The sequence below is a fragment of the Sceloporus undulatus genome, chromosome 4 (assembly GCF_019175285.1).
Source record: "Sceloporus undulatus isolate JIND9_A2432 ecotype Alabama chromosome 4, SceUnd_v1.1, whole genome shotgun sequence".
Lineage (NCBI taxonomy): Eukaryota > Metazoa > Chordata > Lepidosauria > Squamata > Phrynosomatidae > Sceloporus > Sceloporus undulatus.
The window spans coordinates 206,540,518-206,565,271 of NC_056525.1; the positions used below are offsets into that span (position 1 = coordinate 206,540,518).

Below are 24,754 nucleotides of genomic sequence, written 5' to 3' on the forward strand. Positions count from 1 at the left end.
ATCCACTGTGGAGCATTTGCAGGAAGATCAAAGGAAGAAGGGATTAACAAAAGCCACCACCAACCCACCCGCAAGCAGGAGCATCCCCTGAGCAGAATTTAATTCATATGAACAGTCTGGTTCCAACTGATTGAAACTATTAAACACTTTACAATTTTTCCTGTTTTCATAACAGCTTCAGTTAATAATTCATTCTTTTTGGTATTAGCATTGTGTGCAACAAGGAGCCAAGTGAAATGATCCAGTGATCCACTAATGAGCTGGGAAGTGGTAGAACTTGCTGTTGAATCTAAAAAGGTATTGAAAGGGGGCGGGGATGACCACAACAATGAAAATGCACTTATAATCACTTGACTGAATCTGAAACAGGCATGACACAGAAAAATGGCATAGAATTAGACAGCTGTTGGCCAAAACTTGCATTTGAATTTGATATGGCACTTCAGGGCTGTTCTACAGTCCTTTTCTGATTTGGTTTTACTAAGAAGTGAACATCATGTCCTGAGAGTCTCAAGGCCATTAAGCAGATAGCACAAAACACACATCTAATTATAATACCAGAGGAAGAGAAGACCATAATAGTAAAGCTCCAACTGTTAGTTTGCTGTCTGAATTGCTGCATGAAACTTTGAATGGAAACGGAATTCATCTGGTTCCAAGAATTTTTTACCACACACTGTACAGGTGCGAGCTTTTTCTTTCCCACTGTGTGTGCGCCGTACATGACTGTCATGAGCAGCATGTGAAGCAAATGCCTTGCCACAATGTTTGCATTTAAAGGGTTTCTCTCCCGAATGCTGGCGAATATGTGTGCGCAGGATGCTGGAAGCGGTAAATGCCTTTTGGGAATGAGTGGAGAAAGAACGGAGGGGGGGAGAAGAATAAGAAAGCAGTTAAATCAAAGTGATTAGAAACAAAAAACCACCCCACCCTACAGGTATAGAAGGGATTACTTACAAGTTAATAGTAAGTTAGCCTGCTTTGCAAGAAAAATGATGGGTTTTCAAATTTGATTGGAATAACATGATAATCTCTTCACACTGCTGATTTGATCAGATTCAACACCACCCAGAGCTTAAGTTAACAGGTAACTGAGGTACTCATAAAGATAAGAATATAACTTATTCTAAAAACTGGACATGGGGAAATAAACAGAGCACAAGAGCATAGCGTTCTACAATGAGCTGAAATTTCCCCCCAAAATAGCAAGGGAATATTATGGTCACCTTGTTGCAGTAGACACATTTATAAGGCCTTTCACCAGAGTGTACCCTCATGTGCTTGTTTAGGCTGGAGGACTGCGAGAAACTTTTACCACATATACCACACTGAAATGAAAGAGAAAAAAATGTAATAATTATATAGCTGTAGCAGCATGTACAGAAATTTCTAGCTGTGTTTGGGATGAACATTTAATGAACCTATGGATATTTATATTTAGGTAGTACTGCATACAGGAGACATGGAAGATGAAGAAATCTCTGAGCAATTTTTTGTAGGATACAGAACAATTTCTCTTGGTCATAGTAGTAGGCAAGATTTCATTCCCTACAGATGAAACAGATCAATATGAAGCACTCTGCAAATATATATATAAATCTATATATATATATATATATAGCATCAGCAGCCCCCATCAGTGCTGTGCAACCTCTGTCTGGATAGTCCATATCCCCTCTGAAAATGTATGGATGCTGGGCCCTACAGTGGAAACCAGGAACATGACACCCCAAACTAACATCTGTCACAGAGCTATTGTCTTATTTATGCCAACTAAGAAAGGTCTGTGTAATTTCAAAATATTCATACCTATATGCATTGATACAGATGTTGATTGCTAGCTATTTTACCTCTGCCTATCTTCTGGAATAAGAAGATTAATTATTAACAATAAACAGCAACTCAAAGAGGAGATACTGTGATTCTTCAACATTGGCAAGGCGAAATCTCTTTTTCTTCTATCCTGCTTATCTGTAAGAGCCTGACAAGAAATGAGGCAACTGCATGGAAATAAACTTGAATAAGATCAGAACTAGGAAGCTGCCTTATATTGGTCAGACTATAGGCCCACTTATTTATTTAATGTATATGCTGCCCCTTTCCCAGAAAGGGACACAAGGCACCTCACAAATCTAGTGGAACATTTTTGAAACTGACAGCAGTTCTTTGAGTTTGGGGCAAAGGTACTCCAAACCCTATCTGGTTATACTGTACTAGGATCTTCTGGGTTCAGAGAGCTACAGCACTTCACATGGGGAAGAAAAGGATGGTGCTAGTTAAAAGAATAGCTAAAAATGAATGGGAAAAGATCTGTTGCAGAATATAACACACCTACTGAATATATCGGAATTCATACTGGTTTAATAAATTTACACTAATTCTATGTGTCCACTTCACTTGCTCACAGGCTTAGGCTGTATGTCAATACAATGAGGTTACGAATGACTAGAAGAATTAAATTGTTGCTATTAAGTTCACTAATTTTCTTGCCTACAAAAAAGAACACAAAATATGAAATATTGCAATCTTTTTATACTTGGATATCACTAGATATCTGTGTATCATGTCGCTATTTTGTTATAAAAGTTACAAATAAAAATTTATAATCATTTTCAAATAAGCCAGTTTAGCAAATGTGTACTGTAGTATAATATAATGAAACTTGTAGGGATTTCCCTCATTAATTTCTTATGTTCAAGATAATACTTCAGCTTCTTCCTACAGCTATTGAACCAGTCTATCCCTTTCAAGCAGCAACAATTTCACCTCTCCAGTCATTCCTATGCCAACTTTTAGCAATAAATATATATATTCAGCTTCCTTTCCTGCTATAATTTATTTTTTGAAGAACAAAATGGGCAGATTCTGTTTTTGTATTAACCAATTATCCTGCATTTAACTACTGACAACAAATTTTAGATCATAAATTATTACAGTACTCTGAATGTGAGCTGGATAATTTTACACAGTATCAAGTATTCTTATTCCCTGGGATATCAAGCAAGACAAGAGACACCTCAGAGGTGGAAAGTACATGATCTAGAAAGCTAAGAATACTGCAAAATAGACAGCCCTTCTGAAGCCAGATTAGGGCTGCGGCATCCATACACGGTGGCCACAGTCTGACTTGAAGCTGCCCAAAAAGGAGCGTCAAAAAGCCAGCTTTTTTGCCCATGCCCACAACACAGCCAGAAGCCCGGTTCATGACACTCCAGTGGCATGCAGTGTATAAATGCCACACCGCCAGAGTGTCATGAAGCCACCCACATATAAATAGCCAGGCGGCTTTGGAGTGTGCAGCATGTAAATGTTGCACTCCCAAGTGACCCAGAAGGCAGCACAACGGGGCAGTGTGTTTCACCCCAAAGTCATTGTATGCAGAAATACTCAAAAGTAATTCTCCATGTTCTGATAGGATTTATTTTGAGACAGTTATGTACACATAAACACATGGCAGTAAGTCACATTTAGCAATGTGACTTGTTGAGTGAAAAGGAACAGGATCAGTCTCCATAGTATGAAATGTGAAATCCTCACCTACAAGAATTCTGAAGCCATTAAAACAAGGCGCTGGTATTTAAAACATGCCACCTTGTGGTAATCTCTTTTTTATCCACTCCAGCCTCAGTTATTAAAAGAGACTACTGAAACTGGCAGTACAGTAGACTTATCAAATCTAAAGGGGGAAGGACAAACTGTTCATTTAAATGCTACATAATTCTTCTATTTATAATCTTAGATTCCATAAGTGTCATGCAATCCATTACTAGTAACTACAAACCCAACACATGTCAAGTTATTGTACTAATTCCCATTAAATAGTTATCACTATTTTTAGAGCATTGATTCAAACAAATGGAGGCTCGCCCTGATTTCACTGTTAGGGGCGCATTGGGGGCATTGCTACATACCTGGAAACAAATCCCACTGATTTTGATACAATCTACTCCCAGACTAGTGTGCTTTAGAGTTGAGGATGAACATGTCCTCCAATAAAACATCAGTGAATAAACATAAACAACACAAACAAGAGAATTATTAACATCTGCACATCAAGGAGTAAAGAATCCCAACCTTAAAAATTCTTAGAGAAAGCCTAGAAATCTTCAAGAAGTCAAGTGGCTGGTTGGTAGATTAGCTGCAGCAATGGGCAGCATGCTGTAAGACTGTCTTTGGGTCCAGAGGAAAGCCATTGTACCCAGTTGGCAACCTCTTAAATGCTAAAAAGTATGAGCTACATGCTAGGATAGAAGACATACTATAGCTGGCCTTACTTTATGTGGCCTGTGTTTCTCATGAACATGGAGAACGTGGATCCTTAGGCGGTCCCTTTTTTCAAAAGATCGGCTGCAAAGATGGCATGGGAATTTCCTGTCCCCTTGATCCACACATCGCGTGTACTTCAGATGTTTATCCCGGTAGTATTTGTAGGCAAACACTTTCCCACACCGTTCACACTTATAGCCCTCCACAGACTCTGCAAGAGTGGGAACAGTAAGAGCCATTGTCAGGATTGTTCAGAGCAAACAACTCATTTTAGAAGGCTGCAAGCCTACCTGGGAGTAAACTCCATTGAACTCAGCCTTGCTTCCATGTCAAAATGATGTGTTAAATCATATTTCATCATGAAAGGCAACAAAAGGGAAGAAAGGCAACAAAGGGAAGGAGGTATTTAACTTCTTTTTTTAAATACAATAACAAAATAGTAAGAGTAAAATCAAAATAGGTAGAAGAAATCTAAGTTCTGAGCTGAGCTGCTCTCAAAATATTAACTGCAAGTTATTTTTCTTATCTTCCTGAAACTTCCAATATTATTTATACCATTCATTCACTAGTATATGATGATATTTCACCTGTCCAAGAAGATTAATCTAAGTATTACACAAATGAAAGAGACAACATGGAAGTGCTTCTCCATTCATTAAGCTCCAAGTAAATGAGGCTGGTTGAACTGCGAATTAACAAATGGAAACGTTGGACTTACCTGAGAGACGCCCTTTACAGCAGAGAAGGTGCGAGCATCCTGACTTCGGGTGGCTCCGCCCACTGGCTTCCTGTAGGCAGGTAGGTACAAAGAACAAAAGGAGGGACCGGGCCCTGGCCCCCTCGCCCTGCGGGCGGAGCACCCAGGAACCCAGTCGATTTAAAGCCTGGAAGCAAGGTTAAAGTGGTTTTGAGTCTAACCTCCCACCCCGCCAGAGGCAGACAGGTGGGGAGGAGCGCGCACCTTCTCTGCTGTAAAGGGACGTCTCTCAGGTAAGTCCAACGTTCCATTTAGCAGCAAGAAGGAGCCGAGCATCCTGAACTCGGGATTTGGAAAGCAGGCCAGGTACTAGGAGGGATGACTGGCGCGGAGGGCGGATCCGATAAGACGTGTTGTAAACCCTCCGGCCGAAGGCCCCTCTGATGACTGGAAGAGATCTAGTTTATATGTGTCTGGGAAGGTTGACGGGACTTCCAAGTGGCCGCTCTGCAGATTTCAGCCCACGGGGCGTTGGTGGACGAGCCGCGGAGGTAGCCGCACTTTCGTCGAGTGAGCGTTGATGTCCGCCGTGGTTGTAGCTTGAGTGACCTTGTAGCACTGGACGATACACTGTTTGATCCACCTTGCCAAGGTAGGGCGTGATACTTTTTTGTGGCCCTTGGAGTTAAGGCCGAAAGGATACAAAAGGGACTCCGATCTCCTGAAAGTGGCTGTTCTCTTGAGGAGATTTTTATGGCTCTGCGAACATCGAGAGTATGCCAGCACTTTTCCAGATCCTCCTTGGGACGGGGGCAGAAGGACGGGAGGACGATGTCCTGGGAGGTGTGGAAGACCGAATTGACTTTAGGGATAAAGGTGGGTCAGGTCTGAGGATATAGAGTCCGCGCCTGATGATGCACAATTTTGCGGATGGATAGGGCACCAATTTCGGACACGCGGCGCCTTGCGAGTGAGCGCCCGTCAGTATAGTGTCTTGAAGGTCAGAACTTGAGGGGGTACCTCCCTCAGTGGCGCGAAAGGCGGGTTGTTAAGGCCTTGAGGACGTTTATGCAGGTCCCAGGAGGGAATCGTGTTTCGTTTGGGGCGCCATGTTTGGCGACCCCCTGAGAGCCTGCGGATAGGGGGGTGCTGGGATAATCCTGGCTGCGTCGTCATGGGGTAGGATGGAGGTGATGGCTGCCACTTGTTCTTGACGGTGGTTGGGCCGCCGTCCCTGGAGGAAGCCGTCCTGTAAGAACTGGAGCACTGTTGGAACAGAGATTTTATGAAGTCCTTTTTTGACCTTGCACCACCTCCTATGTCCTAAAGGTGTATTCTTAGATTCTATTTGTCGATTGGCGTCTCGAAGCGAGAATAGATCAACCACTTCCGAAGATAGCCGTACCCTTCAGCATGCGGCGTTGCAATTCCAGGCGTGAAGCCGTAGCCAGGCTGGGTCTGGGGTGGTGGATCTGTCCGTGCGTAGGAGATCCGGTCTGAGTGGAAGGGCGAACCCTTGATTTGCCATGGCAGAATCTGAAACCAGGGCCGGCCGCGGCCACGCTGGAGCCACGAGGATGACCTGTGCGTTGGTCCCGGCGTATTTTGGCTAGGAGCTTCGTGAGCAGGGAGTCGGGTGGGAGGCGTAGAGAAGGCCCGGAGGCCATTGGTCAGTTGAGGGCGGCCATCTTCGGCCCTTCTGTCGCGGAATCTTGAGAGAAACCTGGGGCGTCTTTGGCGCGTGTGGGGGGCGGGAGGCGAACAGTCCAGTACGGGTTGGCCGGTCTGTCCTTATGATCTGGAAGGTCCTGAGGATGAGCTCAACTCTCCGGGTCGATGTCCATCTCTTAGCCAATCGGCTTTTTTGAGTTTAGGGATCCTTGAAGGTGCTGCTCATCCAGAGTTAGGAGGTTGGCCTCTGCCCATGTTAGAAGGGAACGGGCCTCGTCTTCAGGGACCTGATCTGGTTCGCCGCCTTAACGATTGACATGGGCCTTGGCTGTGGTGTTGTCCGTCCTGACCAGGACTGATCTCTGGGGGATCGACTGACTGAAGGCGAGAAGAGAAGCCGAATTGCCCCGGAGCTCCAGCCAATTGATGCGTGTGTCCGCTCTTCTGGGCTCCATTTCCCTGGGCTAGCTGTGTCCAGCAATCGCTCCCAACCCGAGGCGGGCGGCATCCAGTCGTGACCTGGACGCTCGGGGGTCTCCAAATCTGGCGGCCTCGGTGGATTCCTTGGACATCCACCAAGAAACGAGCCTCATCACTAATCGCTGGGTGAGGTGGATCGCCTTGTGTCTCCTGATCATAATGGCCGCCTGGTGAGGTAGGAGGAGCCATTGCAGGGGTCTGGAGTGAAATCTTGCCCAGGGAAGCATTGAATGGCTGCGATCATAAGGCCTGGAGGTGGGCCAAGAGCTGAGGCTGGGGCCGCGGTCCTCCAGGCCTTTGATATGGCGCTCTTATGGACTGGATCGGCTAGAGGTAGGCGCACAGTCCCCAACCGTGTGTGTCTATTATGGCCCCCAAATGGTGAATCTGCTGACCTGGGTCACGAGCTCTTTTCCAGATCAGGAGGAAGCCGTGAGCGTGGAGAGACGTGAGGATTTGGTTGACGTCCTGGATGCCCTGGAGTCTGAAGATGACCGGATGAGAAGGTCGTCGAGGTAGGGTAACGTGCAACCGCTGGGTTCTCCAAGGGCTACCAGTGCAACCATGATCTTGGTGGAGACCCTGGGGGGAGGAGGCTAGCCCAAGGGAAGGGCTCTGTACTGGTGGTTACGCTTGCCATATCTGAATCTGAGGACACCTCGAGGATGGGTGATCAAAATATGAAGAAGCATCTTGTAAGTCCAGCGAAGAGAGGTAGTCCTCCGGCTGGAGACTGTCTACAGATGGACTTGAGGGTCTCCATCTGAATTTTTTCTTAGGACGACACGGTTGACCCCGTCTGAGGTTCAGGATGGCTCTCCAGGATCCGTTTTTCTTGGGGACGAGGAAGAAGGTGGAAGAGCATCCCAGTCCCTCTCTTGTCTCGGACAGGGTTCGATGGCCTTGATGCGCAGTAAGCGCTCATGATGGCCTCCAGTAGGAGGCGGTGTTTGTTGGGGTCGGCTGATCTGGGAGACGGTAAATAACTTGTTGGAGTGTGCGACGGAATGTTATCCTGTAGCCCTGACGAAGGTATCCAGGACCCATTTGTCTGAGGGGATGTCTCCCAAACGTGACCAATCCCTGCAGCCTGCTCCACTGGCGGAACGGCGTCATTGTGAATTTTTTTGCAGGGCTGGTTTGGCCCCGCTCCCTCCTTGGAGGGGAAGGGAGGTTTGACTGCTTGCAACTTTGAGTCTCCCCACTGCGACCTGTTGGGCCTGGACCCCCTGGCTCGAAAGGAATTGGAGGAGAGGGGTAGGATGACTGGTTGGAGCGAAGGAGATGGCGGTTTCCTATACTGTCTCTTATCGTCCCTTTTCTTGGAAGTGGGAAGAGCTTTTTCTTGTCCTTCCCCTCTACTAGTACTGGCTCTAGAGATTCTCCAAACAACTTGGAGCCAGGAATGGGGTAAAGGCAGTTCTGCTTGGACCGGCGGAGTCCACGTTCCAGTTCTTAACCAAACTGTCTGCGGACTGCGCACAGCTGCCGCCTGTGCTCGCGCACTGTTGGACAGCGTCAAGGGGGCCGTCGGCTGCGAAGGCTGCCGCTCTGGCATTTGTTAACAGTTTGGCTTCACACTTGGTGTCTGGGTTGGGCCCAGAGGTCCAGCAGCTGGCGGGACCATTGGGGCTGGCTCGCATACCCATGGAAACGGTGGTTCGGCGGCCTCTGATGGCGATGGATAGGCCTCATGGGCCTTCTTAAGTGCCCCTTCGGCCCCACGGTCTTTCGGGATTTCTGAGGGTGTCCTCCCCGTCTCTAGTGAAGACGGTTGAAGAGACGAGCGCGCGACACCGGGGGCGGTCCACGGATGGGACCCTGGAGCCTTCCATGACGGCGGCTTGCAGTAACGTAGTACTTGCGGGTGATGCCGTGGTTGGCCCTGGCGGAGGCTGGCTTTGCCCACTCATCCCTAATAAGCGGCATGATTTTAAGCGGACAGGGGAATGGTGTTGGACCGGAGAGACCGACACGGATAAGTCCTCACTCATCCTGGAAGGTCTGAGTCGGGAGAGGGACGGTTTGTCCCTGTGGGTAGAGCGATGCCTAAGTCTTAGTTGTCTTTTTAATGAGCGGCACATAGTCCTCCTGTTTAAACAGGCGCGAGGACAATTGCGGGTCCTGTGCCCTGGGCTCTCCTTCATCTCCTCCGATAGCTCTGCCCTCCTCTGCTCCGAGGCTGAGGGGGTGGGGATCCTCCGATATTTCGTCCTCGGAGGACAGCGTGGCGGCGAGGGCGTTTGCGGCTAGAGGCCCTATATGTCGGGGCGCTTGGATGGTGGGAGGAAGGAGCGCTCTGAATCAGAGGAGGAGCATGAAGCCCTCCGTCCTCTCCCCCCTGAATCATGGTTGCCTGTCAGGCTTAGAGGGTCTGGCTGGGGGAGGGGTCACCATTGTCGAACCCCTCCTGCCGGGGAGCTCCCTTCCTGGAGACGCTTTGCGTCCCTGTCGCTCCCTGGCCGTGTGTGCCGGGCCTGAGCCGCTCTTGGTGGGGAGGGAGCGTCTCTGCCCCGCAGTGTCCGCCACCCCCCTGAGCAACTTTGCCCAGTCCCGCCCCGCGCGGTCCGCGGTGGCCGCTGGGCCGGCTGGCCAAGATGGCGGCGCCCATGGGGCAGCCGCATGGCCAGATGGCGGCGCCCATGAGCGGCCGCATGGTGCCGCCGGGGCACTTCCGGTCATCCGGAAGTGGCGGGGGTGAAGGCGGCCAACATGGCACCCCCGCCATGAGTTGCTGGCGCGATGGGAGCGTTGGCCTGGGGGAACCCCGGCGCCATCCCCCCACCCCATCGGGAAGGTCTGTGGGAGCATGGGCCTGGCCACATAAGCAGTGGCCCCCCCCCTGGAAAGCGTGGTCCCCCAGGGTGGCATGCTGGCCCCTCGGGGTAGCGCGAGCCTGAAGATGGTTCCCTCCTGGGACGCCCCCGGTGGTGGAGGGAAGCTTCTTTGTTCTAGGAAGGCCCTGAACCACCTCAAGATTGCGGCGGCGGGGAGAGTTACTCACGTCCTCGCCGGTGTTGGAAGTAAGGCTCTCCCTCTTTCACTCCGCCTGGTCGCCGGAGGGTCCCTTGAGCGCCAGCGGAAGGGAGGGCTTCCTCCAGCCGCTGCGTCGCGCTTCCACTTCAGGTCAGCAGTGGAGATGCCGCTCGGCGAGCAGCCGGCAAACCGGGGCTGGCCGCGGGTGGAAGCGAGCTCCCCTGTGGCTCTGGTCTCCCCGTCGAAGCCATGTCTTCCAGCGGGAGAGGGGGGGTGGAGGAGGAAGCAGAGAAGGCAAAGCCGGGAGGGAAAAAGAGGAGCTATTATTTTTTTTTTTGTTTTGAAGAGCAGAGAGAGAGAGCTTTGGAAGAAAGAGAAGAGAAGGGAGCCAGGCAAGTCAGGGGAGCGGTAATCTGATGCAAATCTTCTGGAGCTGGAAGAGAGAAACTCCCTACCAGGTGCGAGGCAGGAAGAAGACTGGGGTTCCTGGGTAGCTCACGCCCGCTAAGGGCGAGGGGCCCAGGGCCCGTCACTCCTTTTGTCTTTTGTACCTACCTGCCCCACCAGGACCAGTGGGCGGAGCCACCCGAAGTCAAGGATGCTCGGCTCTTTCTCTGCTGCTAAATAGGTTCCAGTCATAACAATTTACTAGGATATAGTCTGTTGGAAGTATGGGAGTGGTGTGATGTAGTGATTTGATCATGGGACTATGACTCTGGAGACCAGGACTAAAATTCCTTCCTCAGCCATGAAAAACCACTGGTGATCTTTGGCGAGTCTCACTCTCTCAAGAAGAAGCCAATAACAACTCCCCTCTGAACAAATCTTACAAGAAAACCCTCTGATAGATTCACCTACAGCCACCATAAATCAGAAACAACAACTTAAAGGAGATATTGCACCACCTTTCCTCTCACGCTACTAACGGCTTTTGCACACCCTATCCATCCTGTACCTGATCTAGGCTCTCCCACACCTTTAAAGAATGGGAAAATCCAATAATCTTAAAAGGTGGGGGACAAGCCCAGATCAGGTACAGGATGCCTACTGCCTGGGCATGGGGATATCCTATAATTCCCCCCCGTGTTAAGTTTACATCCTACATCGAGCGCAGAAGAAAGACGGTGTGATAATCTCCAAAACACACAACAACAGCCCACTGAAGATAGTGGGATCTTAATTCTGAGTGAGCATCTCCAGACTACATAGAGCTCCCTGCAGATTCTTGCTAGAAGGTGTGTGTTACCATGATACAACAATTATTAAAAATTACAAAATACATGGGATATCCTTCCCCAATTTAAACACTCCAAAAAGCTTATTTTTAGAGAGGAATGAGGATGTGGTTAATTGCAGCCACCTCATGAAAGCCAATGGAACAACCTTTATGAATTTGTGCAAAGAACCATTACAATACAAAACAGTTTAATAGAGGTTATATGCAATGTAAATCATTCTCATCCGTTTTGCCTTCGGTTCCCAGAGAAACCTTTTTTCCTGGTTGTAAAGCAGATTTTGTTAATTACTTTCCTTTTCAGCTATGTAATCTTTAAGTAGGAGGATTTACTGACATCTGCAAGATCTTAAAGGAGATATGGGGGAACAAGCCCTAAAGGAGTTCTAGGTGGAGTGTGTCACATTTTAATTTGGGTCATTGGATTAAGAAAAAGAAAGCATGGTGGGTTTATATTACTGTTATTGGAACTACAAAAAGACCAAAGATACAGCTGGTTTAATCTGGAAAATCAGTATGCAAAGGGATCTTGCAGCACCTGAATTAACTGAAAGACAGATGTGGGTAGCATGCACTCTCTAGACTTGAGCTACTTCATAGATGCATCTGAGGAACTAGGCTCAAGGCTAGAAGGCTTGTGCTACCAGCATCTGTCTTTCAGCAAGTCTCAAACGCTGAACCAGCTACAAGATTTACAGCCTGGGGGGTCCTTTTCCATCATCTTTCAAACAGGCAGAAGGGTGTCCTTACAGGGCATTTGAGACCAGACTGTCCAAAGAACAAATTCATTTTCCAATGGAATGTATTTATTCCAAATTGTGACATATTTTCTAGATTACAAATCCTGGTAGATTCATGGGATTGCAACTAGGCTTGCCAAATCCCGCCTGGGGGCGGACTTTCCTCCGTTTTTGGGCGGGGCCACACAGTCCCGCCCTGGGTTTGGGCCCCCCCCCAGGATTTCAGCCCACCGACCCCCGGGCTGAGGGAAAATTCCCTCCCCGCTTGTGCCCCGCCCCTGCAACCACAGCAGCGAGGCAGGGCCAGGGCCAGAGGGAAAGCCTCCCTGGGAGAATTCCCTCCCCGCCCCCTTAGCCGCGCCCCAAAAATGTGTCATACATTGAAATTCTCCTACATTTGTCCAACCTGTTTGGAGGGTCCTAACAAATTGCAACCCTACTTGCAACAAATTTTGTCCCCACCACACACCAGAGCTTCTCCTCAAGGAACATCACTGGGCCGGCCCCCGCTCTCCCCCGCCAACACACTGGGTAGTTGCCAACGGACATTCGCTGTGCTGCTGGACATGCTTCCGCTTCCACTGTCCTTCAGGCTGATGGGGTCCCGGAACTGCAGATAGCCATCACATACCAGACCAGCAACTCTTGACCTGGCAGGATCTCTTTGCAGCTCTCATAGTAGATCTCGCTGTGGCACTGAAACAGCAATCCAAGTCTGTCTCCTCAGGAAACGGCACGTTCACCAAAGCCATCCAGTTTCCCGAGGAGCCTTTGCCATCAATAAGTAGACCAGTGACCATCCCAAAATCTGCAGTGAGGGGAGGGTGACACAATACAAGGAACGTGGCACAGATCTTATAAGGATATAAGCCCTCCAGGAGGGTACCACACTCATCCACATCTTCCCTGCTGCCCCCAGCCCACAGGAGAAGTCTACATTGCTGCCACCGCCAGGTACAGATTGTTGGGAGCAACTTACTTTCGGAGACCAATGAAGCTGCATAGGATTGCCTGTGGACCGTTTTGTCTCCTCCAACGTGTGTTATGGCAGGGCACCAGATGTCCTAACCAAAAAAGAGGACAAGCACGGAAAATACCTTGAAACATTGAAGAAAATGGAGGACCTGACCAAACAAAGCTAGAAGCACTCATAGAAATAAGCAATTCGGGAGCCCTGGTGGCGCAGCGTTAAATGCCTGTCGGCAGCCACTCACAAAACATAAGGTTGCGAGTTCAAGACCAGCAAAAGGCTCAAGCTAACTTAGGTTTGCATCCTTCTGAGGTCGCTAAAATGAGTACCCAGATTTGTTGGGGCAATTAGCATACAGTTTGTAAACTGCTTAGATACTGCTTAGGCGATTGAAGCGTATATAAATGACCTTGTTTGTTTGTTGGTGACGGTTATCATGCCTTCCAGTGAGCTCGTGACAAACCTATCATGGGGTTGTTCTTGCAAGTTCCTTCAGAGGTTGCCATAGCCTCCCTGTGGAGGTGTGATAGTGATTTGCCCAGTCACCCAGTGGGTTTCCAGGATGTAGAGGATTAGACGAGGACACGGGGAGACCAGTATTGAACCAGGCTTGGCCATGGAAACCCACTGGGTGTCCATGGGCAAGTTCACCTCTCTAAGCCTCAGAGGATGTCAATGACAAATCTTCTCTGACAAAATCTGCCAAGATAACCCCATGATAGGTTCACTTAGGGTCTCCATAAGTAAAAAGGACTTGAAGGCAAACAACAAGTAGTTAGCAGCTATGGAATTGCTGCAGCCAGGAAATCCCACATTCAAGCCCATCTTTTTGTCCCAACAACGCTGGGGGGGAGGGGCGTGGTGGTCTTCGCTATATATCCGACATAAAAAGGTTTTGTCCAGTGTTGGGGCAGTGTGGGGGCGAGTGACACAGTAGTCAGTTAGCTACAGATCTTCTATCAAGTGAAGGCTGCAATCCTTAGTACATCAGAAACTTTCCAAAGAAACACTTGAACCTCGATCTCCCTGAATCTCCAGCCAGCATAGCACTGATATCTTTCGGATTCAGCCCTCACCCCTTGCTTGTCCATGTAGAAGATGGGAGTTGAATGTAACCTCCACATCAAGGAATTGCATCGAGGTCTTGATCTCGCGGGTTGTTGACTATTTTGCCCTGGAAAGGGCCGAAGCGGATGCCTGGAGATGGTGGGTGAAAAAGACCCCCCAATTGTGGCCCATCTAGGGACACCCGTTGGCATATGGTCACCCTATAGCCAAGGAAAGAGATTAAGTGGGAGGAATTTGGATTCGGATCAATAAAATTCCCCCTTACCCTTTGGATCCCTCCCCACCCCCACACACGAGAACACATTTAGTTACCTTCAGGAAGTGAAAGCTGATCTGTCTAGCAGTGGAGGCTGGGGCCTCAACAGCTCCTAAAGGAAAGGTGAGGAAGTGACTCTGTTTAGCCAAAGGAGAAGATTGTGTGTCTATTTGCTCAGAAAAGGATGCACCAGACCCCCCTCCTTTTCCAGGACTATCCTCCTCTCAACCTCCTGTCCTAGAGGAATTCCAAAAGGCCCTCCATTTTGAGTATGACCAGCGTGTGCCAGTCCTCTTCCATTCCAGAACCTATCTTTAAAATAAAGTTAATCAATAATAATAATACATAATATAATAATCTTCCATTTCTCTCTGTCCTGAAGGAATCCAAATGTCCTTCCATTTAGAGCCTGACCAGGAAGCATGAATTTACATTTCTACGAGTGTTTTAAAGCTTTTTATTTGAAAGGTTCCAATTTTTTTTAATGTGCTACAGTTATGGTGCCTCATCCTCCTTTGTGGTTAGGAGGACACCTGATCACTCTCGGGCTCAGAACTCGATCCCATTGAGCTCAGAAGGGACACTCCCAACTGAATCGATAGGAAGGAAGCCTAAACTAACAAATAAGGGAGAGCATCCAAACCAGGTTTTTGTACACACGGGAGTAAATTAATCTGAAAATCCCCACATCCAGATTTTATTATTCCCAGGACTTGGGATCACCAACTGCAAAGCAAACTGTAAAATGTATGAAATTAATGGGATTTGCAATTTGATGAGGGACACTCTACAAAATCTTGACAGAGAATCTTAGTGAAAGAGAGTACTGAGAACCCAGTTCCACATCAACTACAATCCCGGGCTGCCCTAGCAATAAAAAGGCTGTCAGTCCTGCTGTAATAGTGTCTAAATAACACAGGCGGAAACAACTCTACAGATAGAAGAAGAGAGAACAAACTATGGTCCAAAAACATGCTGGCAGAAACAATCCAGTTTGACACCACTAAAACTGCCCTGGCTCGGTGCTAGCAAATCCTGGGAATTGTAGTTTATTATGGCACGAGAGCTCTCTGAACAGCAAAGGCTAAATGTCTCAGAAAACGACAGTTTCCCAAAATCCCCCCAGCATTGAGCCAAGGCAGTTAAAGCTTTCTCAAACTACTCGATTATTTCTGCAGTGTGTTTTGGACCTATGATTCGCAGGGATGGAGGAAATAACGGGGAAAGGATCCTGACACTCTCAAACGAACCAGGTTTCCACATTTCTGACATTCCTCTCTACTCTCTCTTTGCTTCAAATGTCTTAACTGCAATCTGATACCCACTTACCTGGGTAAACCCCCATTAAATTTAGTAAGGATGGCTCAGAGCAGCCTTGTTTAGGATTCCCCTTTAAGTTTTCATTGAAACTGCTAATTCATCCACAGCCAAAATATTTTTGGAACAAGTGATAAACTTAGTGGCTTCTTTTCAGCTAAGCAACACAAATAAAATAGTCTATGAACTGTCATCAAGCGAGTTGCACAGAAGACTTCAGGCAAAAAGTGCATATTAATTTACCTGTAATTACAGTATTGATCTTCTGACTATTCATGGATTGAACACCCCAAGGACTTTCTTCTTTTTGACCATTGAATAATACCCATCCCTTCCAGAATATTCGTTGCAAACGGTTCGGTCTAACTCTGGGGCTTATTGTATTATATCCGGGAGTCACTTTAGCCATCCTGAATTGTTGTGGATTTTTGTACGAAATAAGCAGATAGAATCTCAGTAGTTCCAGTTTATAAATTGGAAAGAGAATTTAAGCATCTTGTTGGTCTAAGAAAACAAAACAGGGCAAGAAGAGGGGAATAGAATTATATCCACCACCCCGAAAATCAGGAGATTTCATATATCAGCCACTACTCTACTTCCCAGCTGCCTTCCGAACAAGGCTGCATCCACACTGGAGAAATAATCCGTTTTTTGATACTGCTTTAACTGCCATCACCATGCTATGGAATTCTGGAATGTTGTGTTTGTCAGAATCAGAGCAACGAACTACTATTCCCAAACTCCTGTAGCATTGAGCCATGGCAGTTAAAGCATATCAAAACGATTATCCCAGTGTGGATGCCGCCAAATTTTGACTACAAAATTTTTGTGGGGCGAGTCCCACCCAACCATGCAAACTGTTGTAACCCCACCTTGAATCCCATTGTGGGGAGGAAGCGGGATATAAATCCTCGAAAGAAAAAAGTGTGGAGTTCATCCAGTAAATGGTCTGGAGAAACAAGACAGTAAAATTCCAAGTATAGATATAGATACCCCAAGTCCTCTGTGCCACTTGCTTGGTGACAACTTCCTAAAACTCTTTTCTATGGAAGTGAATCTCTTTGCTTCGGAAGGGGCTTAATCCCAAAGGAAAGTGGCTGGGATTAGCGCCAGATTCCCCCAAGGAAGCTGCAGCCGATGCTCCCCAAAGTGGAGAGGAAGGAAGTCGGTTCAAGCTCAGGAGGGGACTGGCTCCTGAACTCATCACCAGGAGAGGATGCCCTCGGCAAAGGAGGACAAGGCACCGCCGAAAATGTCAGACGTTCCAGAAAATGGAGGACAGGACCAAAGAAAAGCTAAAAACACTCCTATAAAGCCGTACTTCTTAGTCCTGCTCAAAATGGAGGACTTTTTTTTTTGGACATTCCTCCTGAACAGAAGGTGGAAAGGGAGGATAGGTCTTGGAAAAAGAAGGCGTCTGGTCAGGTCCAGAACACGCTGCAGAAATAATCCAGTTTGAGGCCGCTTTAACTGCGCTGGCTCAGTGCTAAGGAATCTTGGGAATTGTAGTTTATTGTGTCACCGACCAGAGCTCTCTGCCAAAGGAGACTCAATGTCTCACAAAACTACACTTCCCAGGATTGCCTAGCGTTGAGCCAGGGCGGTTAAGGCGGTTTTCTGCAGTGCTTTTTGGACCTAACTTGCGGGGATGTCCCTCTCCTTGTCTTTAGAGAAAGCTTGAGAGCTTGGAGCAGTTGTTTAAGTCTTGACCAAATGACTCTGGAGACCAGGGTTCGAATCCTGGCTCCACCACAGAAACCCAGTGGCTAACCTTAGGCAAGTCACACTCTCTCAGCCGCAGAGGATGGCAACGGCAGGCCCTCTCTGAAGAAACTTGCCAAGAAAACCCCATCGGTGAGAAAAGGCTTGAAGGCACACAACAACAACAACAACAACAAACCCGAAGCCCTTCAACCCTGAACGCAGCACATGTCCCCAGCGAGCCACTCGCCTTATCGTTGTTGTTCGTTTATATTGTTATGTGCCTTCAAGTCCATTCCCTCTTATCTATCAAGGGGTTTTCTTGGCAAATTTGTTTGTATAGCACTATGCGCATATGCGTGGCGCTTTAACACGGGATAAGACATTTAGGACTGCTTCAGCAACATCGAATATTAAAATGCAATACTAGAAGACAATACTAAAAACGCAACACATGGCTGAACCTGGGCCAAGTCCCGGGGATCCCCTCGCCCTATTATTATTATTATTATTATTATTATTATTATTATTATTATTATTATCATCATCATCATCGCCGTCATCATCATGATCATCGTTTACTTAGATAGTGCCATCCATCCATCTCCTCCTTCTCCTTATGATCATCATCATCGCCGTTTATTTCTCCAGCGCCGTCGACGTCCAGGGCGCTTGACAACGGAATGAAACATTTCGGACTAGTTTCCTCCCCCAGGGCCCTGCCGAGCCCTCCTCCTCCTCCTCCTCCTGCTGCTCCTGCTGCTGCTTACCTGGGCTGAGGGGCCCGTAGAGGACGGCGTGGAGCTCCTGGGCGCTGAAGCGGAAGCGGGGCTGGGCCGGGGGCGAGGGTCCCGGGGCTGCTCTGCTCTTCTTCGGGGAGGCTAGTCTGTCGGGGCCCCGGCGTCGAGGAGAAAGGGAGGCCCTGGCCTTGGGAGCCTGGGCCGGGAAGAGGGCCAGGGGCCGGGGCAGAGGAGGAGGAGGAGGGGGCGCCGGGGGCAGCCCGAAAGAGGCGGCGAAGGGGAAGGCGCAGGGGCCCCCGGGGGGGCTGGAGGAAGGGGCCGGGGGCAGCAGCAGGAGGAAGGGCTGCTTCCAGGAAGCCGGGGGGAGGAGGGGGAGGAAGAGGGAGGGGGGGCCCTGGGCCGAAGGAAGGGCCCCCCCGGAGCAGGCAAAGCAAGGACTCCCCGCCGACTTCGGGGGCCTTGCCACTCGGGGGGCTCCCCGCCAGAGCTGGCCCTCTAGAAGAAGCCATGGGGCTGCTGCGCGAAAAGGCGCGGGACCTGCATGAGGGAGACAAGGAGGAGGAGAAGGACAGGTGAGCCCCTTCCCCGCCCTCCCCAAACACACGGCGGAAATAGCCCGCTCTGAGACCGCTTTATCTGCCCCTGGCTCAGTGCCAGGTATCCTGAGGCATTTCGACTCTTCTCTCTTGGTGCCGCCCCAAACCAAACCACAACTCCTACAAATTCAAAGACAGCCGGGTTAAAGATCCACAAAAGACACTGCGGAAATAATCCAGTTTGAGACCGCTTTGACTGCCCTGGCTCAATGCTAGGAAACCCTGGGGATTTGTAGTTTATTGTGGCCCCAGAGCTCTCTCCCTCTCTCTGACAGAAAAGGCTCGATGCCTCACAAAACGTCCGTTTCCCTCGCATTCAGCCAGGGCAGCTCAGGCGCTCTCAAAGTGGGTTATTTCTGCAGTGCGTTTAGTCTGTGGAATCAGCAGAGAGACCCTGTGGCTCCTCTGAGACTCATTGGAGGAAAGAAGTTGGCAGCAGGAGCTTTCCTAGGCTTCACTCTCCTTCCTCAGATGCATTTGGAGAGGAAGCAGACGGAAGACTAGGAAAGCTCCTGCTGCCACAACAACAACAACAACACACCCTCCAAAATTAATCCAGTTTGACACCACTTATATATATATATTTATATATGGCGAGAAAGGTGGGGTTCCAACTTGGAAACGTGAGGTAAACCTCCTGTAGCCTAAAACAATAACCCTCCCTCACAAAACTTTATTTTTTTAAATGTGGGGCTGAATGTAAGTACAAAGCGGATTAGGTGGGCTGCATCCGCACTGCAGAAATCATCTGCTTCGACCCCACTTTAGCTGCCCTGGCTCAATGCTGTATAACTCTGGGAAGTATCGTTTGTGTTGCCGCAGAAACTGCAATTCCCAGACCCGTGAACAAACGACACTTGCCAGAATCCCCTAGAATTGAGCCTTGGCAGTTCAAAGTGGTCTCGAACCGGATTGTTTCTGCTGTGCGGATGCAGCCTGCGCAGTCCGCTCCCTCTCTGCTCGTTTTCTGGGAGTCCTCCTCCTCCTCCCGAAGGCACCTGAGGCTGGTTCTTAAAAGACACGCACCTGCTGCAAATTCTTAGCATCTGCGGCTACACAAAAAGGGCTGCATCCACACTGCAGAAATAACTCGCTTTGATATAGTTTGAACTGCCACGGCTCAATGCTATGGAATTCTGGGAACTAGTTTTGTTGCGAAGCGGTGCCAAAGCGGATTATTTCAGCAACGTGGGCGCAGCCAAAGAATCCCCGCGTGGCTCAACGGAACTGAATTCCGTGCTAAGCCTTTCAATAAAGACCGGAGCCTCCTGTCCCAAACACACTGCAGAAATAATCCAGTTTGAGACCGCTTTAACTGCCCTGGCTCCGTGCTAGGGAATCCTGGGAATTGTAGTTTATTGTGGCACCAGAGCTCTCTGACAAAGAAGGCTAAGTGTCTCGCAAAGCTACAGTCTCCAGTACTCCTTGGCCTTGAGCCAGGGCAGTTAAAGCGGTCTGATACTGGATTATTTCTGCAGTGTATTTCTGTGAGAAACCTACTTTAATTTAAAGCTAGCGCTTAAAACTCCGTTCTGGGCCCTAGAACAAATTCCAACTCCCAGAATTCCATAGCCTTGAGCCAGACGAGTTAAAGCGGTGCCAAGCCGGGTTATTTCTTAGTGTGGATGCAGCCTTGTAGCCCGTGTCGTCAATGCGCCCAGCTGGGAAAATGTTTCTGGCTCTGGAGACCAGGGTTCAAATCCCTGCTCAGCCTGGAAACCCAGTGGACGCAATGCTCCCAGGGCTGCTGCTAAGAAGGTGAAAAGTGGATACTCCTGCTCTCTGGGCGCTAGAGGAAAAGCAGTGGAAGGCTCTCTTTGCCCCTCCGGAATCTGCTTTTCTTCCCAGCCCCAAGGAGAGGGGAACGAAAGACACATCTGCTCTGGTTCCTTAGAAGGAGAGCAGGGAAAAGGTCCTTTCTGAGCTACAGTTCCAGAACCCTCCCAGAGCCAGGTCCTCCCAGAAAAGAAGGGAAACCCCTTGGAGTCAGGGGGAAAGGGGCTGGCAAGACCCTTCCAGCGCATCCCAATCTGGCAAAATAATGTAGTGGATCCCACCTAAATCCTCCTAGATCTGGTGCCAATAGGGACTTGCATCTCCTCCTCCTCTTTCTGCCTTCTCCCCATTCTTTGGGGCTTGCCTGAAGACCCCCACCTCCTTCCCCAGTTTAAAGAGATCCCCAGGGGCTAAATCCACCTAAAACGGGGGAGAAAGGGTTGGGTAGGAGCCCCCGCTTCTCCTCTAAGATGCTTCTCCCAAAAGAGGTCCTACTCACTCTTCCTCCAGAGTTGCTCCCAATCGCTCTGGGCTAAGGATCGCCGCGCTGCTTCTTCTCCTAATAATAGTTTCTCTCGATGGGCAACAATAGTATTCTCCAATGTTTCCCTATGGAAGCGACCACTTCCAAAGAGGCAGCAGCGACACGTGTCTGGCGCGCAGATGGGGCCAAAAGCTGTGTGTGTGTTTGTAAAGTCTCTCCTGCCCACCATTTACTTGCAAGCGATTGGCCAAACCCCAGCTCCCTTGATGGCTCTGGGGAAGGGGAGGCCTTCTCAGCCCCGGGATGGTACTCAAACAAATGACAGCACTTGCCCCTAAGGAACCACTGGAGAATACTATGCCCATAGGGAAAGGAATACTTGGCCACAGGGAAACATTGGAGAATACTAGGAGGCATAGGAGAATACCTGCCCATAGAGAAGGGAGTACTCGCCATGGGGAAACGTTGGACAAGACTTGCCCATAGAGAAACACTGGAGAATACTAGGATACATAGGAGAATACTTGTCTGTAGAGAAAGATTGGGAGATACTTGCCTATAGGGAAACCTATGAAAATACTTCCCCATAGGGAAACGTATGAGAATGCTTGGCCATAGGGAAACACTGGAGAATATTAGGATACATAGGAAAACACTTGCATATAGAGAAACATGGGAGGATACTTGCCCATAGGGAAACATAGGTAAGCATGATTTCTCTATGGGCATGTATGATTTTTCCATGGGGAGCTGCATCTCCCCTTAACAATAAAGTCCTACGGTTAAGCATTCTCCAATGGCTCCCTATGGGTAAGTATGGTTTCGCTATGTACTGCCATATTCTTTTTGCCCCCCTCGCCCCAGCCTCAAATCCCGGCACCCCAGACCCCCCAAAACCATATCTGGCTTTCACGGATGAAGCCTATTACCCTTTCACAGGGCCATCTCTTCTCCTCAGCTCCGGCTGCTTCCCTCTGGCATCTCTAGGTCTGTCCCTGGGCTTCCCACTCCCCCAAATGGATCTGGAGGAAGGAGACTGGGGTCTGTGACAGCTGACACTGCCACCTTCTCTCTCTCTGCATTAGAATCCTATAGAGCCCTTATGTTTAAAATCAAATAGGCGGGGTGTTTTAATGATGCTTTTCACTGTGGTATGTTTTTGTGTTAATTTTATCTAGATGATTTTAATTGCTTTTTAAATGTATTATAATGTCTTTAAAAAAATTTTTTTTAATCTTGTGAGCCGCCTTGGGTCCCTTTCTGGGAGAAAGGTGGCATAGAAATGTAATATAATATAAAATGAAATGAAATAAGTAAGAGCCGTTCCACAATGGAGGTCACTCCCTGGGAGTGTGGTGGAGTCTCCTTCTTGGGAGACTTTGAATCTAAGGCTGCATCCACACTGCAGAAACATTCCAGTATGAGACCGCATTTACTGCTCTGGCTCAAGGCTATGGGATTCTGGGAGTTGGAGTTTGTTGTGGGGCTCCGCTCCACTCTGGACCCACAACAAACTCCAACTCCCAGAATTGCATAGCCTTGAGCCAGGGCAGTAAATGCGGTCTCACACTGGATTACTTCTGCAGTGTGCTTTGTACCTAAGAGCTTTCCTTCCTTTGTCGCACTTCTCTGGCCGTAAACCGCTTCGCAAACTGTGGGAAGTCCTGGGATTGGATCAGGAGGAAGCTCCTTATCGCTGGAGAGACGTGTTGAGTGGCTTTTCCCCGGGGCCAGGACCTTATCAGGCGCCCTTTGAGCAAGGGCCACTTTGTCACCTCATTGTGTAGCGCTGTGGGGGCATTGTGTGTTGTGTTCTGGATCAGCGCCTTCCATTAGCCCTTGCTTAAAGGGTCTTTTTATTCCACAAAAGCTCAGGCAGGAGACCTGTCAGATTTTGAGGTGCCACAAGACTCTGGGCTCTTGGAGTTGCACTGCTGTTGTTGTTGTTGTTGTTGTTGTTTGCCTTCAAGTCCTTTCCGACTTATGGCAACCCTAAGGCAAGACTGATAGAGCCGGTGTGGCGTAGTAGTTTGTGGTGTCGGACTACAACTCTGTGGAGACCAGGGTTCAACTTTCAGATTGGCCATGATGGAACCCAACTGGGTGACCTGGGGCAAGTCACATTTTCTCAGCCTCAGGGAAAAGCAATGGCAATCCTCCTCTGAAGAAATCTGGCCAAGAAAACCCCGTGATAAACTCGCCTTAGGGTCGCCGTAAATCGGAAACGACTCGGAAGACGCATAACAACAACAACAACAAAAGGCACGACTGATTCAAAGGGGGTTTGTTTGTTTACTTTTCCTCTTGTTTGTTTTGAGAGAGCGTGACTGGGTTCCTGTGGCTGAGCAAGGATTTGAACCCTGGTCTCCAGAGCCATAATAGTCCAACGCTCAGAGTGGCATTTTTAGGAGAGAGATAGAGAATGAGAGAGGAGAGTCCGAAGAGGAAGAAGAGATTATTCCTTATCCCTAAAATCCGTTTAGGAATGAAAGCACGAGTTTCTGGAGTACATTAAAACTGTAATTTCTAACTTTCAAATGAATAGGGCAGAGTGGGGCACTAAAAGAAAGAAAGGAAAGGAAAGGAAGGGAAAGGGCGAAGAAGCCCAAATCAGGGTCTTTGGGTCCATTTCAATGTAGATGTTCCGAAATGGGGGGAATCAGAGTAGAAGAAGGGGCTGCTTCGGCGAGTCCTTTCCTTTCGTTGCCAAAAACGAGTGGTTTTCACACAAAATTGGTCAATGCGAGAAAAATGGTCCCTTGCCTTGATTTCAGAGAAAGGAAAGAGGTCAGTTCCGAGGGCGGGAAGGGGAGGTCTCTCTTTCTCCCCCATCGCCCCATTATTATTATTATTATTATTATTATTATTATTATTATTATTATTAGGACTGCTTCCTTCTTGGATGATTCCACACCTTTCTCCACGTATTTCTCTGGGGACCATTCCCATTCAATGCAATTTGGATCTTTTTTCTTTTAGACACTTGTGCATTTATTCAGCCCATAGTCAAACATTTGTAGAGAGCCAGTGTGGTTTGAATTTTGGACTAGGACCCTGGGAGACCAGGCTTCGAATCCAGGATCGGTTATGGAAATAATAATAATAATAATAATAATAATAATAATAATAATAATAATAATAATAATAGGCAAGTCACACTCTCTCAGCCTCAGAGGATGCCAAGAAACCCCTATGATAACTCACCACAATTAGTAAAAAGGACCTGGAGGCACACAACCACTTTCCACCCGCCAGACCCAAAGGCTTTGGGTCCCAATCTTGGGAGAAAAATGGGATACAAATAATAATAATAATAATAATAATAATAATAATAATAATAATAATGGTGGCGCTATTGTATGCACCTCCACTTCGAGGGGTTCAAAAGATCTGGAGAGAGATGGCTGTGGACATCTCTGCGCACAAAAATGACACAGAAATCTAGTGGCACTTTATAAAGGTTACCATCACTATTTAAGAAATGGCTTCAGGGTTTCTTGAAGGGCAGCAGCAGCAGCAAAAGGCCTCGGAGGGGAGGAGAGCGTCGCCCAGGAAAGCTGAGACAAGAACAAAGTGTGATACGGACCTTGAAGGCATCATCCCAGGAGGGCCCTGGCGTTTTCGTGCAGCAGAATAGAAAACCAGGTTAAGGTTTCGCTCCTTCCATCACAACAATGGAGGAAGAAGGCAAGTATAGGGTCGCTTTTCTCCTGGTGTCATTATTGGGCCCTTCATATAAATATCTAATTATAATTAAATTGTGCACAAACACACACACACAC

At 48.3% G+C, this 24,754-nt stretch overlaps 1 protein-coding gene across 1 annotated transcript; it reads right to left on the reverse strand.

The window, feature by feature from the left end:
• Positions 1–596: 596 nt before the first annotated feature.
• On the reverse strand, positions 597–18,625 carry PRDM14 (PR/SET domain 14). Its single transcript, XM_042464447.1, is given in 6 exon segments — positions 597–839; positions 1,227–1,328; positions 4,275–4,477; positions 12,696–12,850; positions 12,852–12,872; positions 18,147–18,625. Coding segments are annotated over 6 exon segments (1,203 nt in total).
• Positions 18,626–24,754: the final 6,129 nt, after the last annotated feature.